General features: G+C 39.5%; 1 protein-coding gene across 5 annotated transcripts in view; it reads left to right on the top strand.

Annotated features, from left to right (window-relative positions):
* Window positions 1-394: 394 nt before the first annotated feature.
* Window positions 395-14,651, top strand: part of gpatch8 (G patch domain containing 8) — a 28,774-nt gene continuing 14,517 nt past the window's right edge. The window contains exons 1-5 of one of the 5 annotated variants that reach the window (XM_053339109.1): window positions 491-529; window positions 5,918-5,995; window positions 6,923-6,958; window positions 10,595-10,613; window positions 13,925-13,997. In XM_053339109.1, the coding sequence (XP_053195084.1) occupies window positions 13,991-13,997 (7 nt within the window). In that variant the 5' untranslated portion in view covers window positions 491-529; window positions 5,918-5,995; window positions 6,923-6,958; window positions 10,595-10,613; window positions 13,925-13,990. Of the gene's footprint in view, window positions 530-5,917; window positions 5,996-6,922; window positions 6,959-8,052; window positions 13,998-14,651 lie in introns of those variants that run through there. The other 4 variants (XM_053339111.1, XM_053339107.1, XM_053339108.1 and 1 more) reach the window with 4 other exon arrangements.

The raw sequence follows: 14,651 nt of genomic DNA, 5'->3' as shown, positions 1-14,651 counted from the left end.
CCTTATGGATTATCTTTGTAAACAATCCACATAACCTAATTTAAGATTTCTTTGTGCAACTGTACAGCATAGGCTATATGTAAATTTATCTGTATCTCTTAGTCTCTCTTTTGACCTTCCTTTTAACAATCTTAGTTTTCTATTTTTTCCTTTGATTAATGTAACTCTCACACTGGAGAGTGCCTTGAATAAGCCCCCTTGAGGGTCTCCATTAATTATCATCTTTATTGCACAAATCTTTGTGTAAAGTCAGATATGTGTAAGTATAAATTATCTCTGGACATACAAATTAATTATGAGCATTCGTCTTTTTTTTGTTTTTTTTAATGGCCTCATTAAATTGTCTGCATGGCTAACCGTGTAACAGCTGAAAGGTCAGTTCACAGAGTGGATGGTTTGTGAAGTGCACATCCTCCTCCGCACAGCGCGCTGCTGTCGGACTCAGACGGAGTGAGCAGAGAAGCTGCTGCTGTGTTCGTAGAAAATGGCCGACAGATTTTCTAGGTTCAACGAAGATCGTGATTTCCAGGTAATGCGTGCTAGCTACACGGTGGAAGATTTGCAATTGATTTTTGAGCACGTTCAGACATTTTAGCACTTAAATGCGTCTTAAAATATCTCGTACAGAAAACGCATTTTGCAAAATCGCATCGTGCGTGTTGGTGTAGACATCGCTCGCTAGCACTGCAAGCTAGCCATGCTAACGCTAAAGCACTGCGGCTCTTCTGCATTTAATTTCCCTTAATTTACGTCTCTGCGTTTGACTGCGACATCTATCAGGGGTTATGGGCTGCGACACAGTCTGTGCATGCTACATTAACTCAGCTAACCATGCTGCTGCACACTAGATACTCAACAACAACTAGCTAGTTAGTGACCTTGGTTATTTATCGACATATGCTAACGAAAGATAGCAAAGCTAGCAGGGAGCTAACTGGTCTAAGCTGCCTTCATTGGGCGATTGTAGCATTAGCAAGCAATAGCTGTGTCATTTAGACATGTATAACATATTTATCCCCGCTCCGTAGCACATTGCAAAATAACCTAGTTACAGTCGTCTATCTGTCGGTCCAAATAATGGCATTACATGAATTTAACATCTGCTAAGTGACTCGGAGAGCGTGCAAGTGTATAGATAGATTTTTACACTATTAGTCGACATGTCTCATGTTTATTAAACTAGTGTTTTTTTCTCCTAATCAAACCATCTGTGACTTGTGTATGTGTTTCAATTTTCTATTTAGTAAAAATGTGACTCTATTTCAGTGTAGTTTATGTTGTTGTGATGTTGTCAGGTTTATTTACTCCACCTTGATTTTGTTTTTAGAGATGTCATCTTCAGGGGAAACAATGTAGGATGACAACAGTGAGATTGGCAGTAAGGCAGGCCTTATTTTGCTGTAGTTTTGTGAATTTATATATTACAACCTGTTACCACACATTGTTTACACTATGTTTGTTACATGTTTCAGGTTGTATATATTAGATTAGCGACAGAGCTACATATGAGCTGTTAGTTTTACCTTGCCTATGCTTTGAGACCGCACCTAGTAAAAGCCAAACAAACCCAGCATTACTGGTTAGACTACAGAATTAGTGTAATCCATGCTTGTGCTTTGTTACTCTTTTTGTTTTTGTGTGTGTGTGTGTGTGTGTGTGTGTGTGTGTGACCATGAACATGTTGTCATTCAACATAGTTGTTACGTCTGTAGCCCCGAGATTTCATGATACACTCTCTGCTTTGCAAAAAAATCAGCCATGCATTGTAAATGTCCCTCTTTTTATTATTTAAAGTCATCTAACAGGTTTTCATTTGAGAACATCACACTCATTGGACTAGTGTTTGCTATGACTGTAGCCATACGTGTCTAATCCCAGACAACAATTTCATCAACCATATGTTTAATTTGTATTCAATGTCCTGATCAAGGACACTTAGACACTTGAGGGGTGCATGAATGCCACTGCGGGATCTTGAACCCCAAGTGTCACTCTGCCGCATACGTTGATTTGAAAGCAACTCCGTTTGTCAGAAACTAACAATGAGCAGTGTTTATTTAGCAAAACAATCCTGACTCTCATGCCAAGAGGTTGGGGATTATAAAGGGGCAGTTTTTCCTCCCAGCTCAGGCTCAGATTTTATTTACCTATAATTTTTTAAAGCATGAAATCTTTTCACACATGGATTGTCCCATTAATGATGATGTGGTGTACTATTAATATTTGACAACAGACATTATTGGAATTGACAAGATAGTAAATGTGTATTGTGACAAAACTTGATGCCCCACATAAGAACATGTCTAGTTTTTCTAATTTGTGTGGATTTGTTTGGGTATTTTAATGTACTAAAAAGCAGAAGTTAACTATTTTCTGCAACAGTCTTGTGATGAAAGTTATAATCAAGTGTATCAGTATATCAAGCATATATTAACTTAACGTGCAATGCATTCCAACACACGTAAAGGACAGCTTGTGAAGTTGCTTATGTTTTGTCTTGTGTGTGTTGGTGTCCAGTGGGAACTCGGTATTCTGCTATTTTGTTAGCTAGAGGTGAATGGCTGTGTGGTCTGAATGAGTCTGTTGAGAGGAGCTCCAGCTCAGCACAGTGGATCTCTGTGTGTGAGATCTGCAATGAAGGCATTCATATGCTCAGTATTCAGAAAGTTTCTCCCTGACTCCATGAACTGAAGCCTGCTGCCAGGCAACTTAGCGCAGGAAACACCCACAGATGGTCCACCTAATAATCTAAAGTACAACCAATCCACCAGCCCCATTTGCTCTATTGATTTACATTGTTGTCGGTAGCTTTACAGTGCAGATAATCTGTACATTCAGAAACAAATCAGGCAATTTATAAGGGCTCACAGAGTTTGCCAGCAGTAGTCCTCTCGTTTCTGTATGTGCAGTGTTGAAAAGAGAAGCGTCAATTTTATGTTTGTCCAACAAAGGGAAATTTACCCGTGTTATGCAAATCGGAGGACAGAGCGAAGATCATGTCCACGTAACATTGTCATTGTGTTGTGGACCACAGTAGGAGCGATGAGGAAGCAAGCAGCAATGAAAGTAAGAAGTCAGTTGAGATGGGCGGGGGCTGAGCTGGTGGCACATTAAGTGGTCGGGGAGGGGGGGGAGTGGATAGAGCAGGGAGGCATCGATTTTATTCATAAATAAATCCTTTCCTCTTCCACAGCGTCGCCCTTTTTCATAATCCCCGGGACTCACTCATGCTGATGCAGGGTCTTGTTTCATCTGAATTAATGACTGCCAATGTGGCATCAAATCACCTCGTTATTGTGTGCTGGTTTGAGCAGTTGCTTATCTTTGCAAAACCAGAAGAGAGAGAGAGTGGCGGGTATAGCCTCCTGCATGACCCAGCCCATGTTAGCAGTGTGTTTTTACAGAAATGATTGCTTCACTGTCACACAAAATAATCAGAAAATGCTATAGACATTGTTATTCTAGTGTCTAAGTCCTCAATATAGATAGGCAAAGTAAATATCCATCTGTTAGCCCCAGTCCTTAAGTCGACTGGACAGGGAAAATTAAACCTAATGTGTTGTATCATTACATTACAGTTGTCTATTTCTTAGGTGCAATCAACTACTAAATAATACAATACGATGTGAAGGTCAGGAGACAAAAGACTCACAAACATGACCTTCATCTATCCTCTGCTGCTAAAGAGAGGAAGCCATCTGTCTCAGAGCAGAAACCGCACTATAAACACTGCTTTTGGTCGGGGGAAGCACTCATCACTCACTGTCTGTCCCAAACACGGCATTGGGACGTCAAACATTAAATGCTCAATTTGTAGCAGGAAAAGAAAATGGTCTTACCTCATTAAATGCTGTTGTGACTCTGCTTGAAATAAATTTGGCACGATAGGAAGAGACAGAAATCAACCCTGTCGAGATATTTATATATACTTAAGCATTGGGTTACTAAAATGTATATGTGATATTAATAACCACAGATTGAATTGAATAATGGAAAATGAAATGGGCAACAACTAGAAATGACACGGTCTCAAATTCCTCATCACAGCATGAACCTGCTGTGTGTAACTTTTTCCTCTGGTGCATGAAGCCTGTGTGTTTACAAGGGCCCGACCGATACTGGATTTCTGGGGTCGATGCCAATACTGATATTAAGTAGTAAAAAATTCCATTTAAGCTGGTAATTTTATATATAAAGAATATATACATAAACATACTTTTTTTTGCATTGATCCCTTTAATGTAGTTACCAAATACTTGTGACAAATATGGTATGTCAGGGCTGTACAGTGCGACAGTTTTCGTCGCATTTGCGAATAAAAATCATCCTGTGCGAAGAGAAATATGTAAACACTCGCACATGTGCGAATGAGCTGCGCAGGCAGGCATCATGCACTGAGAAAAGTACTGTAGTATAAAAAAAGTAGTATTTGTGTTGGTAGAACTGCTCAATGGGAGTTGTAGTTCTAAGTGTATACTGTGCATGTCATTTCAAATATTTAAGAACTACATACAGTGGACCCTCGCTATAACGCAGTTCACCTTCCGCGGTCATTTTTGTGTCATTTTTTTAATGTAATTTTTTTAGCGGAAAAAGACGCTCCAGCGGAGCAGCGCCAGGACACAGAGGCGCATTGAGAGGAAATGTGAGATAAGCGCGAGTCACTATTAATAATTTCTAATGTGTCCAACCTCTTAGGTTGATCGTTAAAAGTGAATTCGTTATTTCTAAAAGCCATCATAATCATTTATATGATGAATTGCATCGTTTACTGTATATTTGTATACACTGTAGTATATACAAATATATATATATATATATATATATTTGAGTGTTTTAACAAGAGAAACTGTGAGAAAATGTTAATACCTGACTGATAAAAGCGTATAAGGTGTGTACTGAGGGGTTTAAAAGCCTTAAAAATCCATGGTGATTGTACTGTTAAAGAACCTGTTCTTATTGCTTTTTAACAAATCATTTCTGATATCAAATAACAACAATAAACATCTTAACGGTCCACCCGGGTGTGCTACTGAATTTTTCTTTGTGCTACTAAAATTTTTAACTTGCTAGCACCAGTGCTACCACTTGAAAAAGTAAGCGTACAGCCCTGTATGTAATTGATATTGATATATTACAGTTTAACAATAAACTTTATTGCATAAAATGACAGTAAACACAGCTGGGAATTCAATAATTATAATTAGCTATGAATAAAATAGACATAACAAAAAAACATGTGCATATTTTAAATTTGAATTAAGAAAAAGATTCACGTATACATAAAATGCTGCTGCTCACATCAGACAACATATTTGCAGATACCGGTATATCTGTGATAGGCCAATATCGGCTGACCAATATAATGGTCGGGCTCCAGTACTTACACTTAACAGTATATGGTTTGTTTATGTTTTACCGTAATTTTCCATTTAATTACTATCAAGTAAGCATATTTTGGGATCATTTTGGTCATAAAAAATCTACTCAAGGATGAATTGGACAAAAAACAAAATCACTTCTTGCAAAGCACTTCACCTACTTTGCACTGGTTGACATGCTGACCTGATTTTGGCCTTTTGATTAAACTGTGCTGTGGGTAACCTCTACGTTATTTTTCCAGTCCTACTATTCAGTTTCTGTGATTTACGATTATTCGATGTGTGATTGACAGGTAGTAAGCACGCCATCTTGCACAGTGCTGTCTCATTGTTTAGAAAAAAAAACCTCAGATGAGAATAAACTCTTGATTTTGATGGTATTTGGCATCTGAAGTCTCTCTCTCTCTCTCCCTCTCCCTCTCCCTCTCTCTATCTCTATCCCTCTCTCTCTCTCTCTGATTTCTACCAATCAGACAGCCAGACTGTTTCCTTGTTATATATTTCTAAAATAAGCTTTTTAAATCTGTGTCACTCAGGGCGGGAATCACTTTGACCAGTATGAAGATGGACAGTTGGAGCTGGAGCAGGCGTCCCTGGACAAGCCCATCGAATCGGTAAGGCTGCATCCATCATCCCACACCATTGGACCAGCTGTGAGAGTGGATGATTGGTCCAGGGAGAAATTAAAAAAAAAAAAAAGAAGTTCTTTTTACTCCATTCATTCTCGTCCATGTAGATGCATCCATTGTTTTCTTGATTACATTTTTGCAGCCTAACCTGTAGAATCACGTCTCGTGTCCATTAATACCCCCCTTTTTAAAGTCCCTTCCCATTTCTCATGTCCTCTGCCTATTCCATTTCCTGTATGACAGTTAAAAAAATGTAATTGTATATATGCTAGATCTTCCTGTTTTTACATAGAGCTTACAGATAAATGTTTGATTTTTTTTCTATCAGTCTCCCATTAGTCATTGTTTGTCATCTATGCACTATGAGATGAGATGACACAGAAAGCATGGAGTGGATAAAGCACTGTCTTAAATGGCTGCTTTCTAAATACTCTAGCTGTTTGTTCATTTTAAAATCATTCAGAAGCGAATAACATATTTTGTAAAGACCAGATTTTTTGCTCTGGCTGTTGGATAAAAAGCTGCTTTGAGTGAGGTTTTGTTATACTGAGCCTTGTAGCGCTGTTAGATTTCTGAGATCTACCTATTCAACTACTCTTTGATTCAAAATAAAAGCACAATAGACTCATGTTGCAGAGCAGATGCGGAGGTAAAAAAACAGCTTGATCAGGTAGAGTTTACATTTATATACAGTAATATCAGAGTCGGTGCTTCAAATTATATTTATTAGATATTGGCAGTGCTTATTCCACTCCCTTTTAGCAAACAAGAGAGTGCACATTAGATGATGTGAATGGCTACATTTGTGTTTGAGTGAGTGTGTGTGTATGTAGCTTAGAATTTATGTTTGTGTCTATAGGACAGTTATCTTATTGTACACAACTTGGGGTGTTCGACATTTCTCTCCTGCAGCGAATTGGCCCCTATTAGCTAAGCAGCAATGACCCGGTTTGTATTTGCACGCTCTGCTTTCTTACTCCTATCTTTAGGGTCCTTGTAACGCTTCTCTGACTGTCTTTCTCTCTCTCTCTCTCTCTCTCTCTCTCTCTCTCTCTCTCTGTCTCTCTCTCTCTCTCTCTCTCTCTCTGTCTCTGTCTCTGTCTCTCTCTCTTTCTGTTTCACTACTGTTACACTCTTACATCTATTTTCTCTCTCTCTCTCTCTCTCTATCTATCTCTATCTCTATCTCTATCTCTATCTATTTCTATCTCGCTCCCTCCCTACTACACAGTGATTCGGTGTACAGTACCCTCTGTCATTCTGTGCTGGCATGGTGCTTGTGCAACTGGGACTGCATTTTTCGCTGAAGAGGCACATAGATAATAGCGCAGGCAGCTCTCTCCTTTCTGTCTTTCCCACTCTCTACATCCCTTCTTCTGTCTCTGAAGCATTGTGGTGAGCAGGCCCAAACTCCTCTTACCTCTGCAGTGTCACAGGCCATCTCCCCTCAACATTACGGATGTGCTTTGCGAGCCAGTAAGGTAGCACCTGCAACCAAGTATATGTCAAAATAATAATGGAGTTTTTGTTTTTCCGGTCTGAAATAGATATAACATTCATGCTTATCTAGCAGGCATGCAACTTCTTTATTAGTCATAAGCTATGTTAATAAGCAAGAATTCATCAATCATTAAAGCAAAACATGCTTTTTTACTTTTATAAAAGCTTTATTTAAACAATTAACATGACTATTTTTTGCAGATATTGGTCTTATGAGTAAAAACAAGTGAATTCTTAGTATTATAAATAAAATAATAACGAATTAATAACAATTAACTAAACATCAAGCATAATGGCTCTTTGCTGCATTTTCTGGAGGACAGATTCAATGAGCTTAAACATGCAGGGTACTTTAAAAAAGGTCACCTCCTTGTTACATCAATGAAAAAGCTGTAGGCTATTTTTCCAATTTACTGAGTTAACATTTTGAGGGTTTTTTTAGGCAGCAGCAGGAGTAAATTCAGTCATTGTTAATACTCATGCCCTTCTGGAAAGTGAAGGTACCATTTACATCTGTTTTTCTTATTTGTAGCCTGAACCATGTGTTTTCAAAATCAGAATCTAGTGAACCAAGATTCACATAAAGTTTACATTCTGGACAATATTTAGCTATAATGCACTTTGTCACAGGCACACAAACATCCTGTTGTGTGTGGGAGGTGACAAGGAGAAAAGAAAGGGAGAGAGGTGGCCTGCTCACCTGGCTTGAGTGGCTCTTTTGCTCCTGCGCTATTATTTGTGGAGGGGCGCTGAGGGCTTCGCTGCAGCATCAAACAGTTCGTCACACATTCGTGAAAAAATGGCCACATTAGCGGGGCCGTCAACCGTCAGTCACTTGGTCACCAATGCTGATGTTCCCAAAAAAGCAACTAGACTTTTTTTTTTCATCTCAGTGGACACCTGTTGTTACATAAGCTATAATTTTACAACACAAATGTACTACCTGCTTAGCCTAAAATATTTATTATATATGTACACTTAAATGAATACTTGACCTGGCATACACTATATTACCTTGTTTTTGGGTATGCAGGTCTTTAGGATTTGTGCCATTGTCCACAAGTGTTAAATCTCGGCGCTGTCAGTGAATGCTTCGGCCCAGCTTCTCGGAGCCCCTCCCCTGCCACTTATTGTGTGTGATCTATAGGCAGCTAGAGGTCTGTGGTACTTTTTTGGGATCTTTTTTCTCTTTCTGTCTTTCCCCCCTTTTGATCTTTTGCTCTTTCTCTCTAACATTGTTTTTGCATTGCATGTGTTAACTTGGTAGCATTCAGTACTTATTTCCTCTCAAACATTCTGTCCTAATCACTACTACAGTTTTCCTCCCAGAATCATTCCTCCCACGTCTCCCCACCGTCCCTTTTCCAAATCCTCAAACCACCCCCTCCTTCCTCCTCCCCTTACCTGACCCCGTCCCAGAGCGATATGCAGCGGGCAGCCTCAGAGCCACAGAAAACACATAGATGCTGCTGATCTAATACACACATGTAGAAAGGCCACATAAGTCATTTCTCAGTAAAAAGTTTGTTTGTTTTTTTTAAACATTTTTTTTATCCAACTTAGTCATCCGTAATGATCTCTAATACAATCACTGAGGCCCATTAGGAGTTTGGGTACACAAAGTGAACTGGCTAAGTATAAACAAATTAACGCTAACTGAATCTTGAACACACAAACTGTCAATTCTGCTTTTGTGTTATAGTCGGACCTTATTTGACACGGCTGTTTTGTCCCTGTAAACTGGCTTCTATCACCCATTAAGGTGGAAAGATGAACAACGAAAAGGTCAAACACCAACACTTTCTTTCATTTTTAACAACAAATGCAGGGTCTCCCTTTTAGCACTAGTCCTTTCTCGGTGAGCAACAGGGGTGATGAGTTCAGGCTCATTGCTGAGGCCCTCAAAGAAAAAAAACAAAAACAATATCCCGACTCCAAAATAACTATTTGGTCGACACTTTTTTTTTGCTGACTTCCTTCAACTTTATCTCAAACTCAAATGTGACAGCAAATGTTACGGTCTCTACTTAACTTTGCTAGACTTCCAGTTGATGAATTATGAGGTAAGTGTGTATGTTAACTTACTATACTTGCAACTTATTAATTGGACTCTGCTGTTTTTGTGATATTTTTTTTTTCTCCTCCCTCCATCACGTAAAGCTAATCAAATCTTTAACCCCATTATAATCACTTTGACACATCTACACTAACCTCCGTTTACTGTTTAGTGGGATCTTTCTGTTTAGTAGTTTTTACTCTTAACTAAAGCACTAAGACAGTTGTTTTCATTTAGTCACACCCTCAAGTAGTCAAGACAGGCCAGGAATTTACAGAGCACCAAACATGTGGAGCTGGAAGAGTTAACGAAGAGCAACAAACAGCAGAGTTTTTCCACCAGCAGCACTCGCCAAAAGACAGTCAACAAGCGTCACGAGAGAGGATGATGACTATCTCCAGCAGCCCACCTTTTTTTTTTTTGTTGTTGTAAAATCCCTTAGGGTCTCAGTTTTCTTTTCAGAATGTGCAAAAAATCTCAGATCTATTGTGGAGAACAATCATTCGAATATTTTATTACAATAATTTAATTTAGTCACTTATATGGATTAGTAGGCCTGTTCCCTGTTACATCCTCTGGAGAGATGAAATGATGAGTCGGCACGGACACGCAAACATACCCATATTGCACACATATAAATAACTGCATAGACTCCTTGATACTCTGAGGCCTCTAGGTGGGGGCCCCTGCATATCACTTCCCTTACCCATATCTTTTGCCATGCACTGTGCCAATGACAGCACAATGCACACTTAAAAAAAAAAGAACCCCCTTCCCCCCCTCTTTTAGTAGATCTCTTTTGTTTGGATAACATTTTCTATTTTTCTTTCTCCTGTATTAACAGTCAGTTGGTGGATTTATTGACATGCCTACCTTTTTTCTGTTTTGTATACAGTATTATGTTTGTTTAAAAAGCAGAGAGAGAGATTTGCATTTTTTAAAGAACTTAGAGAAAGCTAGCAGAATTGCAGTTGAAAGCGTTTGGCCGGTTTCTTACGTTGTGTCACGTGTGACTGTTTTTTTGACAGCCCAGTATTTTAAAGCCAGGTTCGTATGGAAATGCCTTCACTCCACTTGCACTGCTGTTGGACTCGCCGTCTTTGCTTTCATCCGTCTGTCTGTCTATTCTTTTGGTGCACTCATCTGTTGTTAACACGCAGTCTGCACCTCATCTCCGCCCTCTAACCTTTGCTGAGCCCATTTTGAACTAATCTTTTATTAGCGTCAGCAGTTGCGACTGGTGCCTCATCCAACCTGCCCTTCCTGTGTTTTTTTTTTTGTTGTTTTTGTTTTTATATCTGAGAGAAAATATGGAGGAAATATGAGAAGAAACACACTTGATTTAAGGTATGTAGGCTTATATTTGTTAGATTTCATTGTCTAGTCCCCAGTGGGACTTCTGACTTTTAACAGGAATTGTGTAGAGCCTGAGCAAGAGTCAACTAGCTTACAGTGCATTTTGTTTTCCCTCTTGCTCCAAGCCTCAGTTATAAGCTAATCTCCCCCAAATCAATATAAATGTTCACGTGTAGTGTTGTTGCACCATAATACTGCAGTAAGGGACAGAAGCATGCCCAGTGTCGGTGGGAGGGGAGGTGTTTCACTGCAGCAAATTCTGCAGTGTTTCCCTGTCAGGGGACATGTTGTCCACCAAGCAGGAGAAAAGACACACAGCCTCAAATTCAGTGTCTATCTTCGGACACGTCCAGGAACTGCCAGGCAGGAACACGTTATACGCACTGATGGCATGTTAATGTAGCCTTAAATGTCCTACTTGTGAGTTGATATGAGCAAGCTGTCTCCAGTTCTCTTCCCAACGTGTGAGAGGCCCAGCAGAGATTCCTGTCTTATCTCATCCCACAGCGGAAGGGATCTGACAGTCACACAGAGCGAGAACAGCTCACACATCTATGAAATGGAGGAGCCAATATCAAACTCTGACGGAAACAGGAAGTAGAGCAGTTTAGCCTCTCTCTTGGGTATTGCAGGCAAACACCAGCAAGTTTGTTTTATTCTAGTCATGGTGGCTTTTAACTGCTTTTGCAATTTATTTTTTACTTCTTTTGGAAATAATCAATAGGGGAGAAAAAGAAGGCAACAGTTTGCTCTGAAATACCAACAGTGGCTGAGAAAAAGATTAAGCCAAATGTTAAGCCAATTGAGACCTCGTGGGCGGAGATGCAGTGTGTGCTGTGTGTGTGACTACCACTCCCCTTCACATGCACTAACCCATACAAGCCCAGCTCACCTCCACCACCCCTAGACACTCATCCACACCATGGCTCAGCCTGCTCTATTCTGCCCCCTTGTCTTGACCTCCTCCTTTTTAAAAAAAAAAACAAAAACAAAAAACCCGAATTGAGCCCTGTTGAGCCATCACCTTCTTCTCTGTGCCTGATCCACCTGACACTAACACAGTTGGAGTTGTGTTAACCCGCCCTCCTCCACCACCTCCCCCTCAGCCCGCCCCACCCCTCTGTATGTGTACCATTCACAGTGCGCTACTAACACCGACGACTCTTTTTGTTAAAGCTCTTTAACAAAAAGCTGCATGCAGTTTTTTTCCTGTTTTTTTTCTCAACCTCTTCACCTTCTGTTTGTGAAAGTTGATGTCAATCTCTTTGTGATTTTTTTTTTATAAATATCCTTTTTTTTGTTTGGTTTGTATGTTTTCTTTTTGATAGAATGCAGCACTCTGGTGAATGTTAGACAAGCTTGGAATAGTCATAATCACAAGAGAAAAAAAAAATCACTGCTTATTAAGAAATCTCATTGTTTCCTGTTTATTTGTGCTTGAGGATGTACTGTAGTGTGTAGTGGTGGGATGGTCTTGCATTTCACTTAATGTTTTTTTGTTTTCTTGCTGACCCATAATAGTGATATTTCGGTCTCAGACATGCACATTTGGCCTCACAGTGTGTTAGGAATTCCTGTTGTGCGTGTGTTCTCTCTCTCTCTCTCTCTCTCTCTCTCCCTCTATCTCTCTCTATCTCTCTCGATAGAGCCTCTTTGGTTCACTATCATTTGCCTGATCTTGTCCACGTTGTTTGTTGAACAGTGTTTGCATAGTTTGGTCATAGCAATCATCAGTATTAAAAAGAAAAAAAAGCAGAGAAATTATACTTTAAAGTAGATGGCCTCTCTGCAATTGCACAATTTTAGTCTGTGAAAACACTGTGAAATTTTCTAATAAATACGTTTATACTAGTTCATCACTATCTTGCATTTTGGTAAAAGCCATCTAGACTGTAAAGTATATTTTCTAGCTAATTAATACTAATGATATCTATGAGAATTATCAAATTAGAGGCATACTAACACATGCATTATTTTTCTTTTTTTCTATTAATGGTTTAAAATCAAAAGTGTGAACGTGGTTGGGACCAGATCAGAGATGCTAGAAGTGTCTCAAGAACACGCACAACAGCTATTTCTAGTATATCTAATGGGGCTACATGCACACAATGTCTCTCCTCTCTTCACCTGCACACCCACATATTCCCTCACACGTGCATATTCTGTCCACCCCTGGGCCTTGTAATGGTAATCCAAGGCCCACTAGTTCCACTTTCTGTCTCTTCCTCTCGCTATATATATATTTTTTTTTATTTTTTTATGTGACAGCTGCATATGTTTCATGGTGCCTCCCCTTGTCATGGTTACGGAATCACAGCAAGCTTGGAGTTTCTTGGTCTTCGTTTTTGTTTAATGCAAGATTTCCATACCTGTTCTGTGTCACTTTTTTCTTTGTGTACTAAGATCTTGCTCTGTAGCGGTTCATATATGTATGAGTGTGATACATATATTGCCCTCTCCTCCTTCCTCCTCCTCCTCCTCCTCTCAACTTCTCAGTTAGTAGATGTGACTTGATGTGTTATCTTAGTCATCTAAAAAAACAAATTATACAAATATAGAAATGCTTATTCCAAATTTCTTTCTTTTAACTGCACTCCTACTTTAGGAGGGTATCCTATAGTTTACAGACTACACATAGCCTCATGTATTCCTCATAGTTGAAAATATACCCGTCCTCTCAGTCTCCAACCCTCTCCTCCCTCCCAAACCCCCCAAACCCCCCAAACTGCCCCCTTACCACTCCTTGTGCTGGAAGACACTGATGTTACACGCTATAGGTGATGTGGATGACAATAATGATGATGATGGTGATGGTGGTGGTGGTTGTGCTGATGATGATAGTGTGATCTGAGTGTTTTTGTTTTTATTTTGTTTGTTTGTTTGTTTGTTTATTTGTTTTGTTTGTTTGTTTGTTTGTTTGTTTTTTACCCATGCCCACGGGGAAAAGCTCCTCTTATTATTGGAATATTTTTGGTTTTTTTCTCCTCTGTTCTCTCTGCTAGGATAACATTGGGCACCGGCTGCTTCAGAAACATGGCTGGAAGTTGGGGCAAGGGCTTGGCAAAACCATGCAGGGTAAGGACACACTCCTCTGTACACTTACAATCAATGTATGCTGGTGGCACTGGCCACTGTCTCCTGTTATTTTCTTTCCCCTCAAATTTCCAGGTTTTTTTGGTACCAGCAAATTTAGTTTTCTTTCCTCTCCACATCCTCTATCTCTCTCTCTTCTCTTTATGTCTGTTTCTGGGTAAAAATGGATTAAACATGATTCCATTTATTCCTGTCACTCACAAACTGCTGTTCCTTCAAACTTGAAGATGGAGGGAAAAAAGGCTTTGTGATAGATTAAGACTGAGGCAGGAACACTGGGAGGTTGGGAGATGTCTTCCCATGTATTTAGTTTACAGCAATTGATATTAAAGTGGAATTTTCCCCCCATAACTGTTCAGTTGGACACAGCTAAGTTTAGTTTACATCCAGTTGTTACAGCTAACCAGCTTTGAAAAAAAGTAGTTATGAATTTAAAGATTGCTGTTGTGCCAGTTTGTTTGTCGTCTTAATTGTACATAGGTTTCTCACCTTCTAAAAAATCTTGAGCAAAATCCCGGGTTAAAAACATCTCACGTTGCTGCATCTTGGTTACAGGAATATATGCTGCTGCTCTTTTGAGAGGTGGGAAAATTGATTCTCCTTTTGTGCCAGTGTTTGCTTAAACTCAGTCCAACA

Source organism: Scomber japonicus, chromosome 18 (genome assembly GCF_027409825.1).
Source record: "Scomber japonicus isolate fScoJap1 chromosome 18, fScoJap1.pri, whole genome shotgun sequence".
NCBI lineage: Eukaryota > Metazoa > Chordata > Actinopteri > Scombriformes > Scombridae > Scomber > Scomber japonicus.
The sequence above is the reverse complement of the archived record's forward strand: the minus strand, read 5'-3'. Positions and strand labels throughout refer to the sequence as shown.